Source organism: Alternaria hordeiaustralica, assembly GCF_023758085.1.
Source record: "Alternaria hordeiaustralica strain BMP 2776 chromosome Unknown scaffold_1, whole genome shotgun sequence".
In the NCBI taxonomy this organism is placed as follows: domain Eukaryota; kingdom Fungi; phylum Ascomycota; class Dothideomycetes; order Pleosporales; family Pleosporaceae; genus Alternaria; species Alternaria hordeiaustralica.
In genome coordinates this window covers 2,978,880-3,006,355 of record NW_026056773.1, presented here as the reverse complement: position 1 = coordinate 3,006,355, position 27,476 = coordinate 2,978,880, and the positions used below count along the sequence as shown (strand labels likewise).

The window sequence follows — 27,476 nt, the reverse complement described above, 5'->3', positions numbered from 1 at the left end:
GGAGATAACTTTCTACTGATAACCGAGAAGAACGCGACTGTTTGGGATCTGCGACACTACAAGTCTGCTGTTACATTCCTCCAGAAGAACGTCATAACAGACATCCAGAACTTTGTCTTACATTCCTACCGGTATCAAAGCTTCCTCGCCCAGACTCGGAGCGGCAGACTTGTTTCCGAAAATATACCACCACATCAGGTTGTGGGCGTCCAAGCCATGATGGGACCAATCTTGCAAGACACAATGAACATGCAACGAAGAATCCTCGCACGCGTAGAGAGCGAAAAGAGAGCGACGACCTTACCAAGGAAACTCGGCGCCCTGCAGCAACGTGCGCAAATCCGGAGAGAATGGAGTCACCACAGTCAGGAGTTTACTGCCCAAGCCAAGGGCGTGAAGTTGAGCTTTAGTCTAAATGTGAGCTTGGGCGGCCTGGCGAGGATGTTGGGATGAGAATTTGATCAAGACGTTCGCGTCACCTCTATTCAAGAGCTGAGGAATGCAAAAGAGATGCGACATTGGTGTTACGGGAACAGCGTTGTTTGCTATTCCAGCGACAAAACGACAGTACTCTCCTTCACTCGCCGCTGGGCAACTACGTTTTTCGCAACACTATGGCCAGTCCATCACGAGGCATACACTGAGTGCAGCCTCTCCAGTCTACTCGCCACAGCCGGAGGTTCATTCAATCGCATGACCTGGGAACGAAGGGACATTTCACTGGCATACAGTGCGAAGATTCCCAGGAGCAGGTACCAGACGCCATGAAGGCGCACGTACGTTCACTGAAGTTGTGGCTGCCCTTCTGAGCGACCTCAAGTATTTTCGATCGCTTATAATCAACTGGCTCCCTCAACCCAAAGAGCGCGAATTCACGATGTCCGACTTGCATCACTCACCCTACCTCATCGATCAGCCAGACGTGTCCACAGCCGACTCGGGTCCGTTTCCTTTTCTTCGTCTACCAGGAGAAGTACGGAACAAAGTGTATGATTTCGCCATCGAAGATAAGCATGACATATTCGAAAACATGTTCCGTACACATATGGTGCACGTACCAAGTCTTCCGCCTGACGAGCAGGGTGACACAGCCCGCGAATCTTCCCTTGGTCTGATCTCAACATGCCAGCAGTTGCGTACGGAGTTTCGGCCGCTGTTCTATAAGGCTTGGGATGCCTTCATCGACTTCTCCAATCTTCTTCGCTTTCTCGATACATTTGCACCAAACAACACTTTCTTCCCACCACTAGCTCACGTTACGGTGCATCTGAAAGAAGAAGACTGGGATATACAGGAATGGAACTTGCTGCCCTTACTACGTGCCATAAAGCGTATCCCGAAAACTACTTGGGCTTTCGAACATGCTTCGCATCATCTGTCAGCCGTGAGCTGTATATGCGATTTTCTTGATTACCTCCGAATTCTTCACAAACTTGGGTTTCTGGATAAATTTCGGCTCGATTCATATGAGGCACTTTACTTTGTTCGTTCGGCCGAGGACCGACACGTAGATATGATGCCCGTGGATTGGCCAGCGTTATACGATGGCGAGTGGAAGATCGTGCTCCAGAATGAAGCAGGCATTTTGACTATTAGTGAGAAGGAGCAGGTCGCTGGACATTGCAAAGTCCTTTCGGGCTTATTGTTGTGCGATCTGGAAATTGGAAAAGTCAGACAAGGGCTCAATGTAGTTAATGTACAGGTGTGCGCTACGACAGGAACAGCCAGCTCCACATACGTACTGGAAGCTGGAGGAGGAGCTTTGGTCGAAGTCACACAAGAGATTTCTACACAAGAGACTCCAGTACGGACAAGCGGTTAAGGTGCGGTGTAGCAAGCCATCAAGTCATCTCCCTTTGTCTTGCGGTGGATTAAGAATTTTCTTTGGGGATGAATAATCAATAATAAATGACAGCTTACGATAGCCTATGAATGTAATGGTAGATGCTCAATAGCTGAACGTTCGGTTTGATCTTTCTTCGCTATACGGCGGTGTGCATGAATTAATGGGGTGACGGTGGTGTCGCTGCTGTACGCGCCCATGGCTGCTTTCTCTGCTATTCCGACAAACTGAACACCGGTGTCGGGGTACGAGTCGCGCACATGTGGAGAACTCCAATTGCCGTAGTTGATCGAGTATCACAGGATAAACATTGACGCGACATGTGACGAAGAATCGACGTACATGATCGCGGGCAGGAGCCACGCGCTTTGACCTAGAGACTAGTACCTGTTGTGCCTCCATCGTTCTCACCGTATATACCTAGGTAGTCTTGCTTGACTGCATCTTTCTCTCGTTGTTTCATCGGATTGGAAACGAGTGACAGCTGTGAGGTAGTGTCAAAATCGCGGTGAGCAGAATCTGCCATGCCGTCCATGTGTTGTGTTCCGTGGTTCGGACCGGGGCTGACGGCGATGACATCACGCTAAGACATTTTCGACAGCCGCACTCGCGGGGAATGCTTGACTTCCCCACATTTTATCAGCAGCTCCACGCTTCTGATACGCCGTTTGCTGATGCCGAAGAACGACTTGGGTACTTTTGGGAACATTGCCAAGGATGACGATGCGCGTTCGTCGTGCTCTGGCCAGCCACGTACGTGTGCGAACCGGTCAAAGTACCCGAGCTACTCGGTGAATGGCAGGTTTCCTTGCGTACTAGGCTCGTAGGGCCGAGTACTTAAGCAGGCAGTACCGTTTGCCCATGCATCGGTTCAGCTTCATCACTTTCTTTGCTGACAAGAGCTGATCCTCAACCATGGTGTCAATGCGTTCATTGGCTGCTGCCCTCATTACGAGCGCGCCATTGGCGAACGCGCTGTTCATCAATGGCAGCGTTATCGCGCCCTGCGACTCTCCTATCTACTGCTATGGCGACCTACTTCGTGAGATTGAACTCGCAAGGCCGTTTGCGGATTCGAAGACGTTCGTTGACTTGTAAGTACTGTAGATAAGAAGTCGAATTGGATCACGGCTCATTGATGGCAGGCCAACAACACGCCCACTCGACGAAGTCCTGGCAGCATTCGCCAATCTCTCAAGGCCAATCCAGAACAACACTGCGCTGAACGATTTCCTCTCCGAATACTTTGGCGAAGCCGGCTCAGAGCTCGAAGAAGTACCCACCGATGAGCTGGAAACTCAGCCAGACTTCCTCGAGAACGTAAACAGCTCTGTCGTTCGAGACTTCACTCGTCAAGTCATCGACATCTGGCCGGACTTGACGCGCCGTTATGTGGGGGCTGGAAACTGCTCCGAATGCGTCAACTCTTTCCTTCCTGTCAACCGTACCTTTGTAGTAGCTGGTGGTCGGTTTAGAGAACCATACTACTGGGACTCATTCTGGATCATCGAAGGTCTACTCCGTACTCAGGGATCCTTTACTCAGATTGCGGAGAACATCATCGAAAACTTCCTGGATCTTGTCGAAGACATTGGTTTCGTACCCAATGGCGCCCGGCGATACTACGAGAATCGATCACAGCCACCACTACTTACTCAGATGGTTCGGGTCTACGTCGAATACACCCAGAACTATACTCTCCTTGAACGAGCGCTACCTATTCTGGAGATGGAGTATGACTTCTGGGTGAACAATCGTACTGTAACGCTCGAGCGCGCCGGTATGAACTACTCTTTGAACCACTATGCCGTGTCGAACACCCAGCCACGACCTGAGTCTTACTACGAGGATTACGTGACTGCAAACAATGCGACCTATTTTAACGAAGAGGGCGAAGAGTTCAACGCAACAAAGTCGCTCAATGAGACTGAAATGGCGACACTATACTCTAATCTGGCCTCAGGCGCAGAGAGTGGATGGGATTATTCGGCACGCTGGATAGCCAACCCATCTGACGCCGTCACGGATACGTTCTTCCCTCTTCGCTCGCTCAACACTATTGAGATTATTCCGGTGGAGCTCAACTCGATCCTTTACTACAATGAGATCACCATTGCTGAGTTTCATCGCCACCAGGGCAACTACACTGCTGCGCGCGAGTGGGCCAATCGGGCAGCAGACCGTAGCGAGGCGATGACTACGTTCCTTTGGTCACCTGAGCACTACAGCTACTTCGACTATAACTTGACATCTAGCAGTCAGAACGTATACACCCTGGCCGATAATACGAGCACGCCCCTGTCACTTCAAGGTGCGCCAGCCGGAAAACAAATATGGTTCCAGATCTCCCAGTTCTATCCTTTCTGGACGGGCGCTGCTCCTGAGAGCATCAAGAATGACCCCAAGGCAATGAGGCGCGTATACGGACGCGTTGAAGAGCTTCTCGAGTCGCGAGACGGCGCGATTGCGGCGACGAACCTTCAGACTGGTCAGCAGTGGGATGAACCAAACGTTTGGCCACCGCTCCAATACATCCTCATGCAAGGCTTACTCAACACCCCTCTCGAGGTCAGCGAGGAAGATGATGAGCAATCCACAGAAGATTACATTTGGACGCAAGACCTATCACTCCGCCTCGCACAGCGCTATCTTGACTCGTTGTACTGCACATGGCGTGTCACTGGTGGCGCGACTGACGAAGTACCTCAACTTCCCGACTCTCAAGGCAATGGAACGATTTTCGAGAAGTATGCCGACGAGAGCACCAACGCTGCCGGTGGAGGCGGAGAGTATGAGGTCGTGGAAGGTTTCGGGTGGTCGAACGGTGTTCTCATCTGGGCCGCGGATCAGTTTGGCCAAAGCTTGACAACACCCGAGTGTGGAAATATCACTGCTGCCAATATTGGTGGCGGTGATGCGAAGAGGAAGAGGAGTGCAGTGGAACTGAGTAAGAGAGATGCCAAGTGGATCAAGAAGACTAGAGGAACAAAGAAGCTGAGGTATTGATGATGAGGTCTGCGTATACTTAGTGGCAGAGACTTTTAACCGTCACGGCTATCCTTAATGTCAATTCATAATACTTGCCTAATGTATCCCACGTTCAGATATCTGTCTCGTTCTTCCTGATCTTAGGTGTACAACTCAGCTGCAGAGTCCGCGGACATGGACAACCCCCACATTGATTCGTCCTGGGTAACAATACTTCAAAGCCACCTGCTATTGTAGAAACCGTCCCTCGTTTGGATGTCATCATCAACGGTGCCATGCTCGTTACTCAATTCACATCTACGGCTAAACAGACCGACGGATGAGGTGCTTGCTTCTTATTTGGTTAATTTGCCGGTTGATGTCCTTATCATCGCCTCCAACGTGAAGATGCCACTTTCTTGGATGTTTGTGGCTGCGAGATATCTTACGATGTCTGACTGTTACTCATCTACCACCACCCGCCATATCGCGCCACAATATAGTACACTCTTGGCATTCTTGCCATTGCTTACCAGCATCCACATCCACGCATTTTCCAATCCGGACTGGTCACCAAGCGATAAGTCGCCCGTACGTTGATTAAGAATTCTTGCATTGACAGCCTCGAGATTATTTATTGTCGTCTGTCAAGAAACAAATATGCTTGCTACTGAATTAATCGCAGAGTCGTTGATGTGCGCGAAAACAGCAGCGTGTAAAGGAGTTCGCCGGTTCCTCCCGCGCCGACTGAAGTACAAGACCGTTCCAGGTTAAAGACCCGAAGCTACAGGAAACGCGCAGCTTGGACCGGCAGCCTCACTGACTGCCAAGCACGCCATTTCGATATGTACATCATGTCGCGAGGGGTTATCGGTAGCGATTGGAGAGATCCAAGAGCCAATGATGATCTGCACGGGACATGGGTGGCCAGTGGAGACCGCTGTGTTCGTGCGGGCGCTAGTACAGTGGCTTGCCATCCATGACAGGCTTCCAACATTCTTGTCCTCTCGAGCCGAGGCCCAAATCCTTTCTAGATCTTCTAAACGGAAAGAACCACAGCTCCTCTGACGATGGGATCGTGATTTCGACCAGCCTTCTACATACCCGAGCCGTCCAGCCCGGGCTGACTTCCTTGGGCACCTACCCTGATCCGCTAGACGACTGTTCCTCGTGCTTGTCTTTGCACCCACTCCACAGCTTTAGGGTGACTGCCCGTGGAGCCTCTGATCCCTTCGCTTTCTACACTCTTAGTCCTGAGGTCGCTCATGATATCCGCACATCATACAGATAATATGGCCGCGGAGCGTTCCTTATTGTGAAAAGGGAAACAGTGCCTACGGCTGTAAGGCACTGACTCGTAGATGGACCCGCAACTATAGCCTAACACTCTGCAGCCACTGCCAAATGCGTGCCTTCGGGGAAGGTCATACGTGGGGGGATGCATGTGGAGATATGGGAACGCTAGAGCGCGAACTCACTGATCCAATAACCATCAATGCTGCGTTGTTACTTCCGAGGATGTCCTGGCTTAGTGAAGGCTGATCGATGGCCGAATATCCGCGCTCATCTTCAGGAAGAAGATAAATATGTGGAAGAGGCCCGCTCTTCTGAACAGCACGCTCGCATCTTAGCACCACAACCCATTGACTCCTTCCTCTTTCCCAAGTGCCCCAGTCTCAACAAGACCTCAACATGAAGTACTTCACGCTATCAATGATGACTGCCTTAGCGGCGGCTTCGCCCATTTCCTCGGCAGCTCAATTCTCAGAGAACGAGATACAGGCGCGTCAGTTCGGTTTCGGCACAACAACTCGGAATGAGCTCGAGGATGGCCGAGCTGGGGCTTGTCCAGAGGCAATCTTCATTTTTGCCAGGGCTTCCACTGAGAGTGGCAACATGGTATGTCAGATACCGCAAGCCACTGAGGGCGCGTAACACTAACACTTTGACAGGGTGCTTCTACAGGCCCTGCAGTAGCCAGTGCTCTTGAGCGCAACTATGGTGCCAGCAATGTGTGGGTCCAAGGTGTTGGCGGTCCATACTCGGCTGATTTAGGCTCGAACGCACTGCCTGGCGGCACTTCCCAGGCTGCGATTAATGAAGCTGTGGGCCTGTTTGAACAAGCGAATCAGAAATGTCCTGACACTCCCATCGTTGCTGGCGGCTACAGGTACGTACATGTTCATTACGCATTCCCAACTTGAGGACATGTCTAACTCCTTAACAGTCAGGGTACCGCCGTGATCGCAGGTGCCATTCCCAAGCTCTCTACTACTATTCGCGATCAGGTCAAGGGTGTCGTGCTCTTCGGCTACACGCGAAATCTCCAGAACCGTGGTGGCATCTCTGACTACCCTAGCGAAGACCTGGAGGTATACTGTGCTACCGGTGATCTTGTATGCGTCGGTACGCTTACTATCACTGCCGCTCACTTCTCTTACTCGGATGAGGCTGCTGGACCTGCGCCAAGGTTCTTGATCGGCAAGATTGATGCGAACTGAGAAAATCGTAAGGCGAAACTGGAGGTGTTGAGTGGGCGCGTTCCTATCGGTCTTTAACGAAGTTTTCGGTTCATAGTTGATATATGAAGCATTTCCTGATATGCTCAAGTGCTGTAACGCATCCGTGAGACGACACCCTGGATAGATGCAAGTGGTAAGCTGAGCGAGGGAGGAAGCGGCGATTGCGGAGCGGAAGATCGCCAAGAACGAGACCCACATGATCTTGCGAAACTGGCTCATGATTGGTGGTTGCTCTTAGTGCTTATCGATAAGGATGCTCGCGCTCGCCTTGAACCTCCAGCATCAGTACACTACCCCAATGACATACCTTTCGGTCACGAGCATATGTATATCGCCCGTTGCGTTGAAACAATGGCGATCAGCAAAAGTCTGAAGCAACACTTTTCAGGCCCTCGCAGCTACAGTACAGTAGCGAGCCACTACCAATCGAACCCTTGGTACCTAGGCAGCATTCGCACGGCCACATGTAGTCAGAGCTAAGAACTCTCGATGGATAGTGAATATTTGTTTCGACGCTGCTAGTACTTCTCTCGCGGAGTATCTAAGTAATCGAAGCAAAGATGTTGCGACGATGACGATGACCTAGGAAATGGTCGTACTTGCCAAAGACTATTCTTTACCGCTACTGTAAGATCACACTGCCTGGTCATTTGACAGAGGTAAATATTCACTCGATGTCTTACGATTCTAGGCTACCTAGGTACCCACTGCCATTAGTGTCGGACCTTGACTTTACACCACGTTACTAAATCCTGGCCTTAAATCCCCTCTGCTGGCCCAATCTTTTACCATTGCAGGCTTTCGCATTCAGCGGTCATCAGATCCTCAATTCTTTCTTCTATCGTATGAAATCCGATTTACATTAGACGGCCTAGATCCACGTAGTTCAATTCGCTGTTGCAAAGACGCAAGATCACGAACGCTCTCAGTCATGCTTCTCCTCGGGCTACCCTCTGAATTGTTCAACAGTATTTTGGAACATTATTCTGAAGCTGCTCTTTTAGACGAAGTTTTTCGTACACGTCTGGTCTGCAGTAAGTCTCCAAGGTGCCAGTATCGTCCATCACCACTAATAACACTAGGGTCTTTTGCCGCGGTCCTGAACCACCAGTTGCTCGCCAAGACTCCAATCAAGAAGTACCTAGCTTTTATGGAATCGGCCGGCTTGCAGCTTCATCAAGCGAAGTCTCCGTTTCAGTTCGTGGTCGATCATGCGGAGACCTACCTATTGAACCGCATTCGGAGTCAAGATGGCTACTTGGACATTTTCCCAGCATTCATCAACAAGCTTGTTGATGTTCTTATGCGCTTCAATCTACCTGATGACAACGTCATTGAGCTCCGGGAACAGTACATCTTGGATCTCGTCCGAGCCGTCGTAGTCACTACCCCGCGTGACCGACTCAGACAAGGTCTTGCCATTTGGATCAAGAAATATCTGGTAGCGGCTTATCCCCGGATTGTCGACCCAGAAATTCCCCTTTCGGACGCTCTAGCTGGGGCAGCAGCAGTCGGCAACTTCAAAGCTGTCGCACACTTCTTGAACCACACCACGGACTTCCTCGAACAGCACTTCGGCTATCACGTTGATCATCTCCCTAGCGTACTTGAAGCCGCAGCTAGCACAGGCAAGAGTGTAATGATTGAGTATCTGCTTGCTAAAGTGAAGGTGGGTTTGGAGACGGACAACGAAAGCTGCAAGCATTACGCCCCTGTCCACGATTACTCTAAGACCACAACCGAGTGTAAGTGTGAAGACAAATTCTATGTCATCATAGAAGCCATCAAGGCAGTCATGAGAGGGTGTCATCTGCGAGCAGCAAACAAGTTGATCGACTTCTTACGAACACGCTTCGTTCGTCTCGCGCAACGAGATCGACCTGATTTCCTCCGTCTTGCTATGGAGAGCCATAACTTGAACTGTATCAAGCACTTCCTCAAGGAAGACCAGCGACCGAAGCACATGCTCAAAATGGACCCGGAAGTTATCGCCGCATATCACGAGATTCTCCACAGCGGCAACGTCGAAGTCATACGCTTTCTCCTGGAAACAGGGTATCGTGAGTGTCGCAGGAGCTCCTATGGGCACCGATGTCTGGCTGCCTCGATTTGATCCTTTAGACATTGCAATCCAACGCAATCATCAAGAAGTGGTAAAGATCTTGCTCGAGTTCGGAGCTATTCCTGACGTATACCATGGACTCCAGGTACTCAATACTGGTATAACGTCTTTCCCGCACGCTTCCATGTTCCCGCTTCTTCGTTCGCTTATCGACAATTACCATCTCTCCGTAAGCCAGCTTCAGGGGAGTACCAGCAATACTAAGCCTTTGTGGATGCAAGAACTGAATATAAGCCGTTCGGGTTTTAAAGAGCAAGATGCCGGCTGTCTCGAGCTATTGCATGGTCGTTGGCGTTGGGTGGACTGTGACCACAAGACGGAGTGGATCGACGCTTCTATGATGGTTAAGTGCGATAATATTGCGCGACGACTATATGTAGCTGGACGGGTGTTTCATATCGACGCATACAAGTCTATCGTACTCGTTACTCGGGAGATTGTGCGGTCTCGACAATACAAAGGTGGTATTGGACTACCGCCGCTGCCCTCGTTGCTGGCTGTTCTTGGGAAGATAGCTACTGATCAGATTGCTCTGGGGGATAGCAACATCGAATGGAGAAAGGAGGCGTGGGAGGCTCTACGGTGGTTCGATGGATTATCGCAGTTAGCTTGCAGACCTGCGGTAGGTTATTCGACGTTGACATTGAGCAAGGTTCAAGAAGCACAGAGGCAGCAAATGATACAAATCATGTTGATGGCTACTCATATCCGGGGAAGGTAGTAGCATACGCCCGTGTTACTTGAACGGACAACTATATGTATATATATACGTGTGCTCACCTTGCATCCATTCCACCGTGGACGCAGATTTGTACTTGTCATTCAAATCTTCACACTTGCATACGTATGCACTTCGATGCCGCTAGTACGCTAATTTTTGTTTCCAGCGATGATATCACATGTGCATCGTAGCTGCCCTGGGGTTTATCCAATCCCCACGAGGTTAAGTAGGCTTCCCTTGACATGCGAGTTTGGTAGTGCTGCTCCTATTTTAATTCGGGGTCTGGATAGATCTTACATGCAGCAACAACTATCCCGTAGACCTTGTCTCTTCTATTTTGCCACTTTGCAGCCTGACACAAGGTGTGGCAGTCTTGATGTGTTGTTCACTGGGTCATGCAGGTGGTGGCTGAGCCGATCGAGATTTGACGGCCGAACATAAGCTTTGGGTTGGCCTTGACAGAACGATCTCAGGCTGTGCGGATACTATGACGACAGCTGACTGCAGACAGTCTCATATAGCTGTATCATCCGACGAGGGGGCCACGAACACGGCAACCTACAACGAGTTCTTTGGAGCCTCCGGGCTGACGATGGCTCGCAAGGAGCCCTTTGGGTATCAGTGTGCAGCGAAGCCATCGGCGTACCGATGTTATGCCTGCAGCATGATTATTGAATCTGAAAGACACGCCAAGGAACAAGTTGTTGTTGTTGCTGTGAGGTGCAGCCACGCAGCGTCAGGCTGCAAGCCACTTCCACGCTAGATCTTACGCTAGGCAAATCCGGCCGCGATAGTCACTAGCGGTAACGGCCCAGTGACCCGGTTGATGGTGTACCACCTCAATGTCTTATCGATCTGCATTTTCATAAATCCTTCAACGGTAACCTTAGAAGTCCTGGATGCCCAGGTGTGTGCAAATCTGAGGACTGGCTGAACATTTGAAGTCGCGCTGAGCTGATGATCGACATGAAAGTATGACAAAGAAAACGTTTCTGCAATGGCCAGTCCGCCATATGCGGTGTTTAGTGTGGCTTCAAAAGGGATAGCAGAAGTAGTGAGAGGCGTGTCATTGCGAAGAACTGGTTTTATAAGACAAAGAAATTAGATTTGTGGAATAGGATCGGAACCAGGTAGGAACGATCAGCGAAGTAATTCCCCATTCCCCACAATACAGCTCAACAGGAAATGCGTTGAAATCCGCCGTTGCTCCACCTCTGTTTGGAGAAGTCCGGAAATTTTGGCAGATCTAGCACCAGAAATTCTGATTCGGAGAACTTGGCATATACGTTCTCCTTCTCCATGATTTGTGCGTCTTGCCATGTCGCAAAAACAGCATCCCAGTACCGTCTCGGCTCTTCTTTCGCATGTCCGACATGCCCACTTTTCTCGAACAGCACTTCAGTGACAGGCATACCAGCGCATGCTGACTCTTCCAGATGCTCGTAGACATCTTGCCAAGCAATAAGCGCATCGCTCTTTGAGTAAAGATAGCAACGTGGTGCGGTGGGGTCGAAATAGATAGGATCATTAATACGCTTTCGAGTCCGACTGATGACGTTGTTCTCGAATCCTTTGATACCGGTGTACAAAATCCATATGCAGCCCAGCACTATACTGGCGAATAGTATAGCAATGTGACGCACAACCGGTATCTGAGGTAGCGATTTGTTGAGGGCCTCGCATAAGCGTAGATAGCGTGGGTGGCCTGGTGTGCTGTCAAGACACAAGGCTGAGACCGGAAGCCGTCTCTCGGTGAACCTGTAGTGCGCCTCTGCTAGCTCGCAGGCTTTGTTGCTTCCTCCTTCAGAGAAAACGTGTAGCAGTATTCCACTATTGAACTCTTGAGCAGCCAGGTACCGGTAGCTGGATATGCGTTCGATGGCGGGTCTCATGCGCCACTGTTTGCGTGCGGAGTTTCTGAAGCAGAGATCTTTCGCGGAAGTCGTGATAACCATGATACGTGATGAAGGGAAAAGAGTTCTGTATTCTGCTGTGTACTTGGCGATATAACGGTTCTGGGCTCCTGTCCATGTGCATAGCAGAATAAGTGACGGTGCCACACTATTCTGCGACGATAAAGGTGTAGCACGAAATGGTAGCCGCGGATCGTAAACCCATATGGAGGGAGCGATGAGCTCAAAGTCGGGGATTGTGTCGTTGGTAGTCTTATGGTTTGGCATGATACTCGTCGAATAGGTGATTCCGGATGCGGAGATAAAGAAGTCCGAAGAGGCTGGTGACGATAGTGTGGCGGTTCTGAATACAATGCCACCTTCTTTGGTTGTTGATATGTCCAATGTAAAGAGATTGAAAGACTCTGTGTATTGTCACTGTGGCAAGAATTCTGAACAAAGCAACGAGATGAGAACTTGCAGAATCCAGCATGAACACATCGGGATACCGGAAGCCAACCGATACGCCATCAGAGACTTGTTGATGTGAATTGCGTACGCGTAGGGCGTTGGAAGTCGGACGGAAATTTCCATGGGATTGATCGGCCTTGCAGTGGACTTGCTTTAGCTCGCTTCATGTTTCCTATTCGGTTACTAGTCAGCGAGAGGGTACGGCGACCGACCATGGTCTGAAAGGAGAAAGGCTGTGCACGTTCTATCCTGCAAAACATACTGAAGCGCACACGGGTCTTGTCCCGGTACCGTTATTCAGTTGGGACGGTTCTCAATAGAAAAAAAGCCCCTAGGCGAGGATCTCGGAAACGCTTGGTGTCCGTGAGGCTTATGCGCCCCTTCGAGTACGGCCCCCCCACATTCTTTTGGCAGGCCAGCCACATGTTGGACTGTGCAGCACAGCGGGAGTGCAGTGGTAGATGCGCTTCCCCGCTGCGCAAAGTCAAGGCCAACACTAGTTGCCGTGCTGACAATGAACGATATGATTCGTCGAGCTGTTATAAGGCTTGGCTGAGGCTACTATCTGACAGCATAGAAGTGGATGCCAGATAGCCCCCGACACATCAGCTGCGCCTTGGGTCCTTCAAGTTGCCTTAGTGTGCGATTCTACGAAGTCGGGCCTCGACTGGCTAAGAGCACGTGTCAGCGTAGAAGCCGGATCGCGCTGGCCGTTTGCAGCGATCATCAAAACAACCACCCGTGTCAAGATACGCCACGACTGTTACCCTAAGGGGACCAAGTTCTTTTTTTCCCGTAGGTTTGGGAGAGCTCGTTCAGACATGCGGTCGGCCTGGGCGCGAAGGCAAAACAACGACATCGTGAATTAGTGCCACAATGTTCAATGCCTACGACGCAACTACAATCCGGGAGCTGCATATGTGTTTAGGTGAGCCTCGACCATAGAAGCGGGCGCTCGCTGTAAACCAATCTCCCAACTAGTTTTCGACTTTCGAAGCTAGATCGACACCGGTCTTTACTGCCCAATCGACTCCGAGGCCACCATATCACTCACTCGGTCTCCAGGAGAAGTGATCTTTTGCCCAATCCTCGTTCCTCCTACTTCGCCCCCAATGGCGGCCGGCAGTCATCCGAACGAGACGACCTTTGACAAGTGGGACTCTTCCTGCAGTACGCCCACCGATGAATACAGCGAGCCTGGTGGTGCGTGGAAACACGACCACATCAGGCTTAACACAGGTAAGCATATCGCACAGCAGGGCTGTACATCCGAACTCTTATATCACCGTACAGTAGTGTGCATGGCGCTTCGTAGTGCTATGGTGTCAATGGCTGAGTCCACAGCCCATAAACTTCGCTTGTGTCCAATGCTGGGGGACTTTGGCACACCTCAGCAAGAGTTCAGGCTTCCGAAGATTTTCCACTGACTGTTTTAGAACTAAAAGATTGGCAAGAATTCTCGAGAGACATTACAGCCTCGTCTGCCAAAGATCCAGTATCTCCTCACTCGCTGTGGATGACCGACAACATGTCCTTGGAGAACTTTGGAAGGAGAGGCGAGACTCAGATGCCCGATGTATGGAAGCCACAAAAGAAAGAGCTGGTAATCATGATCAGTCTAAGCTTCATATCATTGATGGTGGCGCTGGATGCCACAATCCTAGTCACGGTACTACCGGTCAGTCATCCTCTTACTCAGTGCTGTAAGGAAGTTCTGACATAGTCCACAGGTAATAGCACAAAAGCTTGATGGTACTTCGGCTGAAGCGTTCTGGACGGGGACATCGTACCTTCTCACCTCTGCCATCTTCCAGCCGGTCATCGCATCGATATCCGCTGTCTTCGGCCGGCAACAGCTCCTCATCGCCTCGCTCCTCTTCTTCACAGTCGGTAAGTCTGGGTGTCATTCTGTGTCGTGGATGGTCGCTAACCATGCCTCTACAATACAGGTACGATACTATGCTCAGTCGCAGACAATTTCACTGAGCTGCTCGGAGGAAGATGCATCCAAGGAATTGGTGGTGGTGGGATTATAACGTTAACACAAGTCATCTTTTGCGACATCGTGCCGCTGAGACAACGCCCGAAATACTTCGCGATGGTTCTCGGATGCTGGAGCATAGGGTCCATCATCGGACCCGTAGTTGGTGGTAAGCTTGTGGAAAGCGCGTCCTGGCGATGGGCATTCCACATCAACTATCCATTCTGCGCTATCGGCTTCGCTGTTGCGATCTTGTTCGTGCGCCTTGACGCGGTGGCGAAACTCACATTCCAGGAGAAGCTCAAGCGAGTGGATTGGCTGGGCGCAGTACTCTTCATTGGCAGCATGACGAGCTTGTTGATTGGAATCTCTTGGGGCGGCATCCAGCATCCCTGGGACTCAGTTGCGACTCTTGCACCTATCATCGCGGGGATGACAGGAATCGTTGCGTTCTTCCTGTGGCAATGGTACAGAAAAGAGCACACCCTATTGCCTTTGGCAGTGTTCGAAAGCTGGAGCGCAATCGCCGCGTTTTACAACGCGCTGATCAATGGCCTACTAGTAAGTACCCATCCAGTCATCACCCAGATACAATCTCACATATCAAGCTCTTCACGACCTTGTACTACTGGCCATTCTACGATATGAGTGTTCGCGGGAGATATCCTACCCAGGCGGGTATTGACATGCTACCGGTCGTCCTCCTCACGGTTCCCAGTTCCGTCATTGTTTCGATATTGACGACGCGTCTTGGACGATTCCGATGGGCGATTTGGGGTGGCTGGATGGTTACGACACTTGCATGCGGGTTGCAGGTCATGCTCGACGTAGATTCAACAACTGTCGTCACGTCAGCGCTTCTGGCCGTACTTGGTATTGGCATGGGCATGGTACTGACAAGTCTCAATGTCGGTATTCAGGCCATTTCTAAGCCAGAAGACGCAGCGATGGCCGCGAGCATGTATGGCTTTCTCCGAAGTCTGGGTATGCCCATCGGTGTCGCCGTAAGTTGAGCCTTCATCCGATCTCCTTTCCCAATGCTGACTCCTTCAAGCTCGCAGGGTCGGTCTTCTCCAACTCCATGTCCGACAAGCTTTCAGAGCTAGGCCTGCCCACGTCGATCGCTCATGACTCTGAGCAATACATCTTCGTCTTGCGCAAAATGGCGGACTCCACGCAGAAAAGGGCCATTCTTTCCTCCTACATGAGAGGGTTCGATTCGGTCTTCGTCATGGTCACAGGTCTCTCAGCTAGTGCGCTCATCGTCAGCTTTATGATCAGAAAGTTCAGCATGGACAAAATACTGGTTGCGCAATTCTCCGCGAAGTGAGTCGCGTTTGCCTAGGCGTACACGCGATTCTCCCGGGATTGGACGAGCCTCGTCCTTTCATGTACATACACAGTAGGGTGTTCAGACACAACCATCAGATGACTGGTTGACAAAGGTTGACGCGTACGCTCCCAGACTGGAGCTCGTGTGTTGTGGTTGAGTCGACGATGCAGCGCCGTGTCCAGCGCGTCATCTGAGGGGCTAGGCTAGGCCCACGTAATCGCGCTGCCTCAGGAACGCGCCATTGCGGCGTGACAGTTCCTCGGCATGCATCACTACCACTACAACCAACAACGTTGCTTTAAACACGTCTACCAAATACAAGTGCAAGAGAAAATGGCACCCTCTATCAGGATAATGCTAATCAGACGCGTGTCGCGACATGCACTGTCCCTCTCTTTACCCTGCCGAAAGAATTTACACTTAAAGCCGACGAGCTTCGCAAGCGAGAGGAAATGCAGCATGGTACATTCATAGGGTCAAACACGAAGATGACATGGCAATGTACTAAGCTTTGCAGCCAAGAGATCCGGATCAGCACTTCAGAAAGCTCATTGACATTCTTCTATTCACTATGATACGGAAACGACTGTGAAGTTACCGAGTCCATCGGACGAATCGCACTGAACCTCTTGGACCCTGGAAAATACTCTATGGGGCCTAGCAATAGTCGCCAATGTTGTAACTGGGGAAGACGTGGCTGGTTCGGCAGGCCGGGCTGGCACCTTTGACGTACAGTTTGGTCGCTGATATTGCATGTCAGCCTCTTCCCGGAGCCTCGTTATGGCTCGCGACTTACTGTCCACTGGGAGATTCTGCCTCGGCTGTCTCACGATAGTCTGGCTCCTCTCTGCTGGCGTAAGATCGTTCTCACATTGGATTTGTTCCTGGCCACCATTCACAGTGGTACTGCCAGTCCAGAGATCGATGTGGTTGATGCGCGGGCTAGCCTTCCAGTCGGTGTCGCACTGAGCGCAGAAGTCCTCGAAGCGCAAGTACTTTTTCGTGTACGGATCGTATATGATCTCACACTGGTTGAACTCGCCAGGGGCAGAGGCAAAGGTTAGGGGGTCGGCATAGGTGCCCGTACCGCCAGCCTTGAAACCACGGCCGCAGTCGTAGGCAGTTGCCGGACCTGGAGGGTCATTATCGGGGTACCTGAGCACTGTTAGTTGGGAATACTTAGCTAGGGTTTTCGCCTAGTAACATGCCCGTAGTAGGTATGGGTGACCTTGGTCACTGTGGTGCAGCCGAAAGCCACAAGACTAAAGGACGATAGTGCAACGAGTACTGAAGCGCGCATGATGATGGCTAATCTGGATATGATTCTTTCTGTAAGCCTTGGATTGATCTGAGGACTTTCTCGGCTGATCGGACAGACTTTATACTTCTCCCCATACCACATGTCGGTGGAGACCTGATGGAGAGGCTGTATAGCCATTACTCTCCTCAACATTAGTTCTGACAACCAAATTCCATTTTTGGACGAGGCTCTGAACAAAATGAGGGCGCATTTGCTACAATTAGAAAATAACGATCCGATGCCAGACATGAATGGCGGGTCGGGGGTCCAAGATCGCTCTTCCGCTCGTATTCCACGGCCTTGAACGTGAATTGCCTGCTTCGTCACGATGTGTTTGCTCACATCATGCATAAGGCTGACGAAGCTGAACAGATGACATGACATTAATTACTGCGAACCGTCTCCGCGGGGGAAAGGCTACGTCGACTAAAGCCGGGAGCGTGCCGTGTCGGGGCCAACCGCTGCGGGAGCCAATGAACACGCCTCTCATGGGGTTGGTGGCGCATTAGCTCGGTATCACGGCATCCTGATTGAGCGCCGAATGCAGGATGCTCTCTACAGAACTGCCTTGTACGGCTCGAGTTCAGCTCTCGGGCTAGCTGTTCGCCTACGTATGTGTGCTTCCCCGGACTACGATAGGCTGTCAGCAACAGGGGTGATCAGGCTGGCTTATTTCTTTGCAGCGATCATTTCTTATCGCATACTGGACCTGTGAACATGGAGCAACTTTCTGGATTCAGACAAGTGAGCCGCATTTACGAGCAATATGCTTCCGCCCACCTCTCGATCCTCCTGCTGCAACGCTTCCGGACTCAAGCAAGCCATCAGCGGCACTCGTATCAAGCAAGCCCTTTTCACTTTGCACCATCATGGCGTATTCGAGCTTCAAGTCTTTGATGACCTTCAGCCTTGTGCCTATCGCTTTTCTTCTTCAAGTTGGTTCTAGCTCAAGAATCGCGACGTTCACAGATAGCCAGTGCAAAAACGCCTTCCAGAGCCTCGACGCGGAGAATGGCTATGTAAGTTTTACTATACGAGCTGCATGAGACATACTGAACGTTTGCAACAAGCCCAATGGTACTTGCACGAGGCTTGCGGACCAAGGCAAATACGGAAGCTTCCAAGTCGTCGGACTAGACCCAGGCTGCAGTGGTAAGAGCGAAGTCCTGAACTTTTCGAGGAGCTTCAGTCATTGACCATACTAGCTACGATTTACGGGGCCGACAGCGAAGAATTTGTACCGTGCTCGTCGACAGTCCTCCAGTTCACGAGCATAGGGGATTGCCACAATTCGTCCTTCGTCTATTACAGCATCGACTCGTGTACACCACCTAGCGAAATATCGTCGTCGTCGAGCTCTGCAACGCCATCTGCGACACCTTCGACGTCTCCGTCTTCGACGCCGTCGCCTAGTGTAGCAAGCAAGCCTCGCAAGAGCAACACTGGTGCTATAGCTGGTGGTGTAGTCGGTGGCGTATGTGGGCTCGCTCTCATCGCTGCCGCCGTCTTTCTGCTTCTACGACGGAACAAAAAGCCTGGCCAACCACCGGAAGAAGCTCCCGCGGACGAGCGACGAGAGGTTGATGGAAGGAGCGCAATGGCCGAAATGCCACACCAAGGCCCCAAACATGAGATGGACTCGAAGAACATAGCACCACAGGAGCTCGGTGACAAGAAGAGTGTGGACCTGCCACCTGTTGAGCTTCCAGGCGACGATGCTGCTCGACATTCCCAGCATATAATCGACTCTCAGCTTACTGCCAGTGAGAAGCGCTGAGATATCGGGAGACAACTCTACAAGAGCCGGTAGTATGAGTCGAGAGAGGAAGCGCAGGTAGGAAGAATTTGGTAGCCGTTTGTCTACTCTCATTACGCTGGGGCTGGCCCTATGTACTGTGTAGATACGATTCCGGAACCTAGCCTTTTAGTTTACACTCCTCTGTTGCCTGCTACTCCCAAGTGTAAGATACAATGCGTGTCAGTATGTCGTCCAGGAATTTACAATGTCATTTGAGTTGCCCTCGGCTCTTATTTTAGGCTGCTGTATAGTAGCAACGTTACTGCACTCAGCTCACAGGTTCTGTTGCGAAACTTGAAGATAACGTATCTTGATGAAGACTGTCCATTGCAGTCACAATGATACCAACTCCTCAAACTCCATACAGAAACATTGGATAGTTATCCAAACCCACTCGTATCATCTACGTAGGTCTTTTGAAAGGATGTGCCTCGGTATTCAATACCCACTCATCCAAGCTAATCACATCTTCCTCTGCAAACAGCAGGTAGAAGTACTTCAGTGTCTCCGCTAACCAGAAACTCTCCATTTCGTCGCTGAGTTCGGGCACTAGCTTGGTAACGTCGTCAATGGCCGAGTTACCGTACTCAGTGGTCGTGTGTTGCTCAATGGCAAGGAACATGCGCCAACCTGCGTCGCGCCAGTGACGATCGCCGGTTATGCGGTACATGTACCAGACGGACTCTATCGCTTCGGGGCTAGAAAGATATTAGATATCAAGCTCAGATACATTTTGGGAGTCAGAGCCTTACCGGAGAATGTAACTCTTTGACCCGATCGTTGTAACGCCGGGCGGTAAACGACCCTCTTGAATCCTGTTCTGGACGAAGTCTTTGTGGTCCAGGACTGGCTGCGGCGAGTAGACGTATGGGAAGTTTGGCAAAGTCAGATCAGGCTGCGGCGCAAGTTCCGCAATGTTCAGTGCAGGTTGAACTTTGGTTGGTGGACCCTCGCCTTCCTCAGACTCCCCACCCATAACCGATTCGTGATCTTGCAAGGCGCTCGCAGAAGCAGACGGCATATGTGCAATTTCCACATCATCCACTAGCCCGGCGAGTTGACGCTTATCTAGCGTATCAGCGAATACCATGGTAGACGTGGCCTTGGCTTCAACTGCAGCAGCTGGGGTAGGTGTAGGTAGTGCGGTCATAGCAGCCAGCTGCGCTTCGTACCACGATGAAGCAGAGTGAATCTGCGACTCGTATACTTTGCGCTGCTCTTTGTAACTCTCCATTCGAGACTCGTACCGTGGGTCGATGTACTCCCAATAAGCAGTCTCGTTCCACGCACAATCCTTCCTGTCCTCACAAGGGGCAACCTCGAACGACTCCGGCATGATGCCGGTTGGTGTCATGCTGTAACTCCAGACGCAGCCCTCCGTCAGCTTCTTCGCGATCTCGAGATCATCGGGGCGATCAAATAGCTTTGCGCCCATGCCAAACATGCCACCGGCAAAACAGGTGAGATGCGCGTTTTCAGCGGTAAGGTCACCGATTTTAGCATCGTCAATACCAGACGGGACATTCAATTTGCCAGAGAACAGAACGTCTTCCCCTTTCGGAAGCATCGGTCGGAAAAGCAAGTGCTTCTTCACAACGTCCATCGACTGTTCGTACATAGACCGGTATTTCTCGATCTGACCACCGAGAAGCAAGTACTGTTTTGGTAGATATTCGTATGTAGAGTCTGACATGCCGCCAAGCGTGAACTCTTCGCGGCCATAGCTGGAGCTCGATGTGAATCCTTGGGGTATGCACTCTGGGGGTGTCGGCCTGGTGCTGGAGGCAGATGAGGTCGAAGTGGGCCCCTGGGCATTGAGCGCCCCCTTTGGTGGCTCAGATCCATCGACATCAAGCTGTCGCCTTTCCACCGGACTACTGTCCCAGTTCTTGATTTGCGCCTTCCCGGCCGTTCCAGGGACTATAGACTCTTCCTTTGCGCCCGAGTCGACTGGGGAATCGTCTGACGCAAGCATGACTGGCTCTGGCAAATCCAAAGGCACGTACTTCTTGCCGTCCGGAGATAGTTCCCCGGTGGGAGAAGGCGTAGCCGGATCGGTCTGGGTCGATAGCTGATCATGTAGGTAATCTGCTGGAGCTTTGAGAGGCTCTTGAGGAGGCAAATCGATGTATTGTCTCCCACACCCGGAAGCGTCCAGGTATGTAGGCCACATCCCGGGGAGTTGAGTTTTGCCTTGGAATTCTTCGAGATGATCCGTGATGCGCGCAATAGCATCGTAGTATTTGTGCTCACCCGTCAGCTGCGCAAGTCGGGTGAATTCCATAGAGAGGGAGCCTATTTCGGCAAGAACAACGTGTGAACTGGCGCGGTGCTGTTGGGATGCAAAATCGGGTCTCCAATAATAGTATGTCTCTGGCATGCGGTTCGGTGTGTCAAAGGCGCTGATGAGAATTTCGGCAAGCTCCACTGCCTTGCTTAGCAGATTCTTGTACTTCTTTTCGCTCAAGTCGTAGGCAGCCAGCAGCCCACCGAGATAGCGAATTGTCGTCTCGAATAAGGGAATATCTGCGCGTGGGGTGGTGGTGAAATCGATCTTGTCCACTGCTTTTACTGCTTCTTCAAACTCGTCCTTGAGTCCCATAATCCACAAAGTATCCAGGGCATCGACCAGCGTTGCGCCCCAGTGTGCGAAAGGATCTCTGAAAGTGCCCGACTGTGGCCGCAGCTCGTCGTGCAGCCAGGCATTCGCCTTGTATCCTTCCCATGACTTCTTTGCCACACTCCTGATCTTATCCAGCTTTGCAATCCTGTCAACCTTGGCTATGTCATCTTCCTTCTTGAAGTTGGCTTGGATCTTTGGTATGGTTTTAGGCGTGCCCGATGGCAGCTTGATGAGCGATTCGGGGGCTACGGGGAAATGCTCCGGAAGCTTCGTCCAGTGGATCGCATCGATGATCGATGATGGTTCTAATGCAGGGTTTGCGATAGCGGGCTGGCCGTGAGGCTGCGGTCGGATCGGTGTAGGGATAGAGGGCTTCTGCTGCTGCTCTGTGACAGCAGGGCTCAATGTCGACGATGCAGCCGGAGTCTTCACGGGAGGTGGCGTCTGAAGCGAATGCGACGTGCTGGCAGCGGGTACATCCAGCTTCAGACTCCTCGTCTCGTGCGCCACAGCAGGGCGCGGCTTCGTGTCCGCCTGCGGAGCCTCCTCAGCGTCGCCTTTCAGGCCAGCTGCCCCAACCGCATTCGATGCGGCTTCTCTCCATGCTGCGGTCGAGCCCCCGAATTTGTATAGCGCTAGTACAGCAATGACAGCGAAGACTAAAAAGGCGCGGTAACGTCGATATCGAAACATGGCCCGAGGGAGTGTGTGGAATCGAAATGCGGGTATCGGTTGCGCTGCGTCGCCGGATAGGGAATGAGTGTGGAAAGAGCGTATGGTATGACTACGTTGTCACTGCCATCGGAGCGCGAACGAGGGGGAAGGAAGCAAGAGATCGAGCTACCAGCCAGCGAGTGAACGACAGTGGCTGTTTTGGCCGTCTTGTTTCCAACAGGCTTGGCATGCACGCCCTGGAGATCTATTGATGGGTCTGTTGTAGATCTTTCGCATGCCAAGTGCATCGCTGATTCAGAATATGTAGACATGCAAGTACAGTACAAGGAGTCTTGGGACCTGTCTTCCCACAAGACACGTATTCGTTGCTGTCGCTACCCATTTGGCACTCTCCCAGCTTCACGATGCCCTGCGCTACCGAGGCCATGCCCCCGCACCAGAGCAGCATCCGTCCTAGCCGAACGCTAAATTTAAGCTTAAATCACCCTGGTCGGCATGGCCGGATAGGGGTCCAGTATTGCCCAGGTGGGAATCTTTGCACGTGTTTCAGCGTGCAGAACCCATCCCTCCCTCGTAAACGAAGTCTCTTTACGCGACGACTTGACAAGTAGCAAGTCTTGATCCTGAAGAAGAAAGCAGAAAATAAAACACAGTCACTCTCCACAGAGCTAGTTTGGCCATGTGACGTGGTCGTATTATTTTAATCTATTTAGACAGTCGGCATGCAACACCCGCGCGGATCAAGTTGTGACCCACGATGTAGCCTTTCCTCCAGCTATCCGCTTGTTCTGAGCTTCTATGTGGCTAGAACGGTGCGCCGGCAAGAATGCTGCGGTGGCGTATCTGATCGTCCAGAGATAATGCGACGTGATTATTGATCCTCGCCGCCAGGTCCAGGTTGTCGTCCCTGTTCATCAATTAGCTCGAGCCATCGCATAGCACGTGTTTCTACTCACCATTTGTCGTGCCTTCAGCATCTCGTCGCATAGCAGCAAGTTTGATGCGATACCGGTAGCAGACGCTATGGCGTTACGCAGAACTCGGAACGAATCGTAGACACCTTCTTGGGTAGGGTCCATGGCTTCTCCGGTTGCGAGGTTCAGACCAACAACATTGCCTTCAGCATGCTCGTCTTGTAGTGCAGCCACTGTCACCTAGTAAGTACAGTTCGACGAAGGGAGGCAACACGTTACTTACGTGAGTCTTGAATATCGTGACCTGAGTTGGCTGCCAGGGTCTTGGGAATGACAAGCAGAGCGTCCGCAAAAGCTGAGACACCCCACTTTGCTTTACCCTTGACCGTCTTCTTGAATTGCTCGCTCTCAAGATGAGCCGCGCATGCAACTTGGAAAGCACCTCCGCCTGGTACGACGCTTCCGTCGACGATCATGTTGTACACACTCCTCAAACCGTCGCGAACGGCGTCCTTGATCTGAGCGATAGTGTGCGTATTTGGGCCCTTGATGAGTAAAGTGACGGACTTTGGCTCCTTGACATCTTCCTGTTTGCTGTAAGTAGATGCCTCTTCTGAAATTACCAGGTCCACTTACGATGAATGTGTACTTCTCCTCACCCAGCTGGTGCTCGTAAACCAGACCTGCCCATCCGAGGACGTCGGGTGTCATGTCGTCTACGCTGTTTTGTGACGTACCGCCGCAAACCAACTGGAGACGCTCCATGTTCCTCCTCTTCGCCCTCCTCAGTGCGAAGATTCCGTTCTTGACAAGGACGTCCAAGCTGAGCGGGTCAATACCCTTCTGATTTATTATCACGAAGCCCTTCTTAGGGTCGTCTCCGCAGACTTCCTTCTTGAGCTCAACAATCTTCCTCAGCTTCTCGTCCACGAAGCGTCGCTCACTCTCGACGAGCTTCTCCCGCTGTTCTGCGCTCGAGTAGTAGAAGCCAGAGTTGATTTCAGACTTCTCGTACTCTAAGCTGACGTTGAGAGTCAGGATGTATGCGTTCTCCACCCTCTTAGCCATATCCGGATGCCTTGCGCCGTGATCCAGAGCAAGACCTCTGATGAGCTGTGTGTCTGCGGCGGTGCGATGTTGCATTGTCATGATCTCAACCATGTGCAGATCGGGCTTCGCGGGCGCTTGGTAGATGGCCAGGACGGCGTCGACGATGTCGGGAGTCAATTGTTCGGCGAGCGAGCTGTTGATCTTGGTGGATAGCGACGTTCTCGCGACAGAGAGGAGAAGTTCGCGGTCGACTTCTTTGGTGAGCTTGAACTCATCAAGGAACTGTACGTGGTCAGCTAATCTTCACTGAGCCAGCTTCCAATGTCTGTACCTTCAGTGACTCCGTCTTCGCGATGTCGTAACCATCTGCTATCACTCGCGGGTGGAGACCCTCGGCGATGTAGCGATCAGCCTGCTTCAGCAGCTCTCCAACCAACAGTACCACCGATGTTGTTCCATCGCCTGTAATCTCGTCCTGCGCTGTTGCGGCTCGTGCAATCATAACCTGGCTTGTTTGAGTCGCGATCCGATAACTTATGGGGTAGAACGTACGGCAGTGGGATTTTGGATTTGCTGGAATGCGGTTAGCTTTTGCAGATACTGTTGCAGGGCGGTCTCATACCATTTCCTTGAGCAGAACGCTTCCATCTTTTGTGAGCTTGATCTAGAGAGATGGTCAGACGTGCCATATGTATTGTTCGGGTGGTCGTACTCCTCCGGCGCCATCTACAAGCCTGTACTTATTAGCCTCGTGCCTGAAAGATTGATTGTTGATACTCACATCTTCAGTGTGCCGCGGGGTCCCAGGTTGGATGCAAGCACCTGATACCAGAGTCAGACAAGTTCATCTATTCATTCTGGACATTCCATACCTGCTGCAGGCCCTCACCAGCCGAGATGTTTACACGGAGAGCTTCCCCGCGCCTCTGTGTCTGGTTAGCGGTGTCTCTGCGCTGCGAAGAAGCGGCGTACCCTCGACTCGGCCTTGGGGTTGAGAAGTTGTGCGGCCGACATGGTGAACAGAATCTATGCGGGTATCGAACAGTGCAGTAATCAAGCAAAGTGTGTGGCGGGGCAAGATGCAGTTTCCGCGTGCCTGTCGCGTCCCTCTTCTCTGAACATTGAATTCTGAGCGGGCGGCCTGCTAGCGTCGTTGGAGCTCGGACCCCGAACGCAAAAAAGTTCAATTGGAAGCTGCGACCTTCCATCGCGACCGACCACCTCCCACAGCCGAACCTCCCAGCCCGTCGCGCACGAAAATCGCAATATCTGCGCGCCACCAGCTAACGCCACGATGAGTGTAGATTATCTGCTACACGAAAGCCCCGTCGGCTATGCCGTCTTCAAGGTCATCCTCCAGCCCGACACCATTGGCAGCCGCCTCGCCGAAGTGCAGAAGGCCGTGCAAGACCTCGATAAATTCGGAAAGACGGTAGAGCTCGTCGGCCTTGCGCCATTCCAGGGAACCCAGGATGCGCTCTCTGAGATCAACGATGTCTCAGAAGGCATCATGTCCGACTTCCTGCGGGCCACACTTGAGACGAACCTCCCCAAGGCTGGAAAGAAGAAGACCATCACTCTCGGAGTCAGCGAGAGGAACTTGGCGGGTAGCATCAAGTCTGCCTTCCCCCACCTCGCCTGCGAAACCAGCGACACCTCTGAAGTCGTCTCTGATCTGCTCCGTGGCCTGCGCCAGCACAGCGGAAAGCTGATCAAGAAGCTTCAGCCGGGTGACATTGACCGTTCCATCCTTGGTCTGGGACACGCCTACTCCCGAGGAAAGGTCAAGTTCAGGTATGTCTCAGGTTGAAATGCGCGCGACATGTATACTGACTCGCAGCGCAGCGTTCAGAAGCAGGACAACCACATCATCCAGGCGATCGCAACGCTCGACCAGATCGACAAGGATCTCAACACCTTCTGCATGAGGCTGAGGGAGAACTATGGTATTTTCCTCCATGTCTGAAGACTTGGAACAGCTGCTAATCCGGTACTTCTTCAGGCTGGCACTTCCCCGAGCTCGCCAAGATTGTCAACAGCAACGAACAATATGCCAAGGTCGTCTTGCAGATTGGCGACAAGTCGCGCTTGAGCGATGAGGACCTCCACGAGCTCGCTGCTGTCGTCGATGACGACGAGAGTGTTGCACAAGCAATCATCAACGCTGCGAGGACCTCCATGGGCCGCGATCTGTCTGCAGCTGACATGGAGATTGTTATGGCTTTCGCAAAGAGAACTGCTTCTCTAGCTGCCTACCGCAAGCAGCTCAGCAACTACCTTGGAAGCCGCATGAACCAGGTTGCTCCTAACCTGGCTGCCCTGATCGGTGACACCGTCGGTGCGCGTCTTATCTCCAAGGCCGGTTCTTTGACCAACCTTTCGAAATACCCTGCCAGTACCGTTCAGATTCTCGGTGCCGAGAAGGCTCTGTTCAGAGCTCTCAAGACCAAGGGAAACACCCCCAAGTACGGTCTGATCTACCACAGTTCGTTCATCGGCCGCACTGGTCAGAAGTCAAAGGGAAGGATCTCGCGTTTCCTTGCCAACAAGTGCTCTATCGCCTCCAGAATCGACAACTTCTCTGAAACTCCAACATCCAAGTTCGGTGAAGCTCTCAAGCGCCAGGTCGATGAGCGCATTGAATTTTACGCATCCGGTGCCCCTCCTGCTAAGAACGCGGCGGTCATGCAAGCTGCCATGAACTCGGTTCTGGCTGACATTGGCATTGAAGACCCCACCGCAACTGCTACCGAGGATGTTGAGATGGCTGATGGTGTCACCGCAGCTGCCACTGAGCAGGCTGTGCGCAAGGAGAAGAAGGACAAGAAGAAGTCCAAGAAGTCGGGCGACGACGAGGTTTCTGAGAAGAAGTCCAAAAAGGAGAAGAAGCGAAAGGCAGGGGATGAGGAGGATGGCGAAAAGAAGAAGAAGAAGAAGAGCAAGGCGTGATGATCTGCCCTTGCGCAGCTGTACTCATACCCTTCGCGCATTCTATATCGGCGTTTTATGATGTGTCGGTGTTTCTGGAGTTGATTTCTGTACTAGTGGAGAGGATTGGATCTGGGCTATGAGTCTCCACACGCCGTTCACGAATGGTGGACGGCTCTGTATATCTCGAGCTGTCATGAAAGTTACAAAAGCATGATTCTTCTATATTTTGAGCCTAACGTGATGCCGGCAGCGTTCGCGTATCTAGAGCCGACCAGGGTGAGGCGTTCCTGAGAGGCCGACCTATGAGGGACCCCTGCAAGAGATCGGCACATC

At 51.8% G+C, this 27,476-nt stretch overlaps 10 protein-coding genes across 10 annotated transcripts; 6 read left to right on the top strand and 4 right to left on the bottom strand.

The window, feature by feature from the left end:
- Window positions 1-2,767: 2,767 nt before the first annotated feature.
- Window positions 2,768-4,849, top strand: J4E84_000944 (uncharacterized protein; the record flags this gene model as incomplete). The annotated part of the gene is made up of 2 exons (XM_049383579.1): window positions 2,768-2,937; window positions 2,989-4,849. 2 exons carry the CDS (start codon window positions 2,768-2,770, stop codon window positions 4,847-4,849), a joined length of 2,031 nt encoding a protein of 676 aa, XP_049249097.1.
- Window positions 4,850-6,706: 1,857 nt separating this feature from the next.
- On the top strand, window positions 6,707-7,311 carry J4E84_000943 (uncharacterized protein; the record flags this gene model as incomplete). The annotated part of the gene is made up of 3 exons (XM_049383578.1): window positions 6,707-6,709; window positions 6,763-6,980; window positions 7,038-7,311. 3 exons carry the CDS (start codon window positions 6,707-6,709, stop codon window positions 7,309-7,311), a joined length of 495 nt encoding a protein of 164 aa, XP_049249096.1.
- A 610-nt stretch (window positions 7,312-7,921) lies between these two features.
- On the top strand, window positions 7,922-9,445 carry J4E84_000942 (uncharacterized protein; the record flags this gene model as incomplete). Its single annotated transcript, XM_049383577.1, has 2 exons — window positions 7,922-7,927; window positions 8,387-9,445. 2 exons carry the CDS (start codon window positions 7,922-7,924, stop codon window positions 9,443-9,445), a joined length of 1,065 nt encoding a protein of 354 aa, XP_049249095.1.
- Window positions 9,446-11,350: 1,905 nt separating this feature from the next.
- On the bottom strand, window positions 11,351-12,130 carry J4E84_000941 (uncharacterized protein; the record flags this gene model as incomplete). Its single annotated transcript, XM_049383576.1, has 1 exon — window positions 11,351-12,130. The coding sequence occupies one exon, from the start codon at window positions 12,128-12,130 to the stop codon at window positions 11,351-11,353; it is 780 nt and encodes a 259-aa protein (XP_049249094.1).
- Window positions 12,131-13,650: 1,520 nt separating this feature from the next.
- Window positions 13,651-15,849, top strand: J4E84_000940 (uncharacterized protein; the record flags this gene model as incomplete). Its single annotated transcript, XM_049383575.1, has 6 exons — window positions 13,651-13,777; window positions 13,975-14,216; window positions 14,269-14,428; window positions 14,488-15,080; window positions 15,128-15,523; window positions 15,574-15,849. The coding sequence occupies 6 exons, from the start codon at window positions 13,651-13,653 to the stop codon at window positions 15,847-15,849; spliced, it is 1,794 nt and encodes a 597-aa protein (XP_049249093.1).
- A 572-nt stretch (window positions 15,850-16,421) lies between these two features.
- J4E84_000939 (uncharacterized protein) lies at window positions 16,422-17,152 on the bottom strand (the record flags this gene model as incomplete). Its single annotated transcript, XM_049383574.1, has 2 exons — window positions 16,422-17,007; window positions 17,061-17,152. The coding sequence occupies 2 exons, from the start codon at window positions 17,150-17,152 to the stop codon at window positions 16,422-16,424; spliced, it is 678 nt and encodes a 225-aa protein (XP_049249092.1).
- A 1,011-nt stretch (window positions 17,153-18,163) lies between these two features.
- On the top strand, window positions 18,164-18,929 carry J4E84_000938 (uncharacterized protein; the record flags this gene model as incomplete). Its single annotated transcript, XM_049383573.1, has 2 exons — window positions 18,164-18,171; window positions 18,317-18,929. 2 exons carry the CDS (start codon window positions 18,164-18,166, stop codon window positions 18,927-18,929), a joined length of 621 nt encoding a protein of 206 aa, XP_049249091.1.
- A 424-nt stretch (window positions 18,930-19,353) lies between these two features.
- Window positions 19,354-22,266, bottom strand: J4E84_000937 (uncharacterized protein; the record flags this gene model as incomplete). Its single annotated transcript, XM_049383572.1, has 2 exons — window positions 19,354-19,648; window positions 19,703-22,266. The coding sequence occupies 2 exons, from the start codon at window positions 22,264-22,266 to the stop codon at window positions 19,354-19,356; spliced, it is 2,859 nt and encodes a 952-aa protein (XP_049249090.1).
- An 853-nt stretch (window positions 22,267-23,119) lies between these two features.
- CCT6 (T-complex protein 1 subunit zeta) lies at window positions 23,120-25,226 on the bottom strand (the record flags this gene model as incomplete). The annotated part of the gene is made up of 11 exons (XM_049383571.1): window positions 23,120-23,155; window positions 23,205-23,395; window positions 23,446-23,749; window positions 23,799-24,494; window positions 24,544-24,717; window positions 24,765-24,785; window positions 24,835-24,876; window positions 24,925-24,946; window positions 24,994-25,034; window positions 25,085-25,138; window positions 25,185-25,226. The coding sequence occupies 11 exons, from the start codon at window positions 25,224-25,226 to the stop codon at window positions 23,120-23,122; spliced, it is 1,623 nt and encodes a 540-aa protein (XP_049249089.1).
- Window positions 25,227-25,506: 280 nt separating this feature from the next.
- On the top strand, window positions 25,507-27,161 carry NOP56 (snoRNP complex protein nop56; the record flags this gene model as incomplete). Its single annotated transcript, XM_049383570.1, has 3 exons — window positions 25,507-26,006; window positions 26,058-26,158; window positions 26,215-27,161. The coding sequence occupies 3 exons, from the start codon at window positions 25,507-25,509 to the stop codon at window positions 27,159-27,161; spliced, it is 1,548 nt and encodes a 515-aa protein (XP_049249088.1).
- Between the last annotated feature and the right edge of the window lie 315 nt (window positions 27,162-27,476).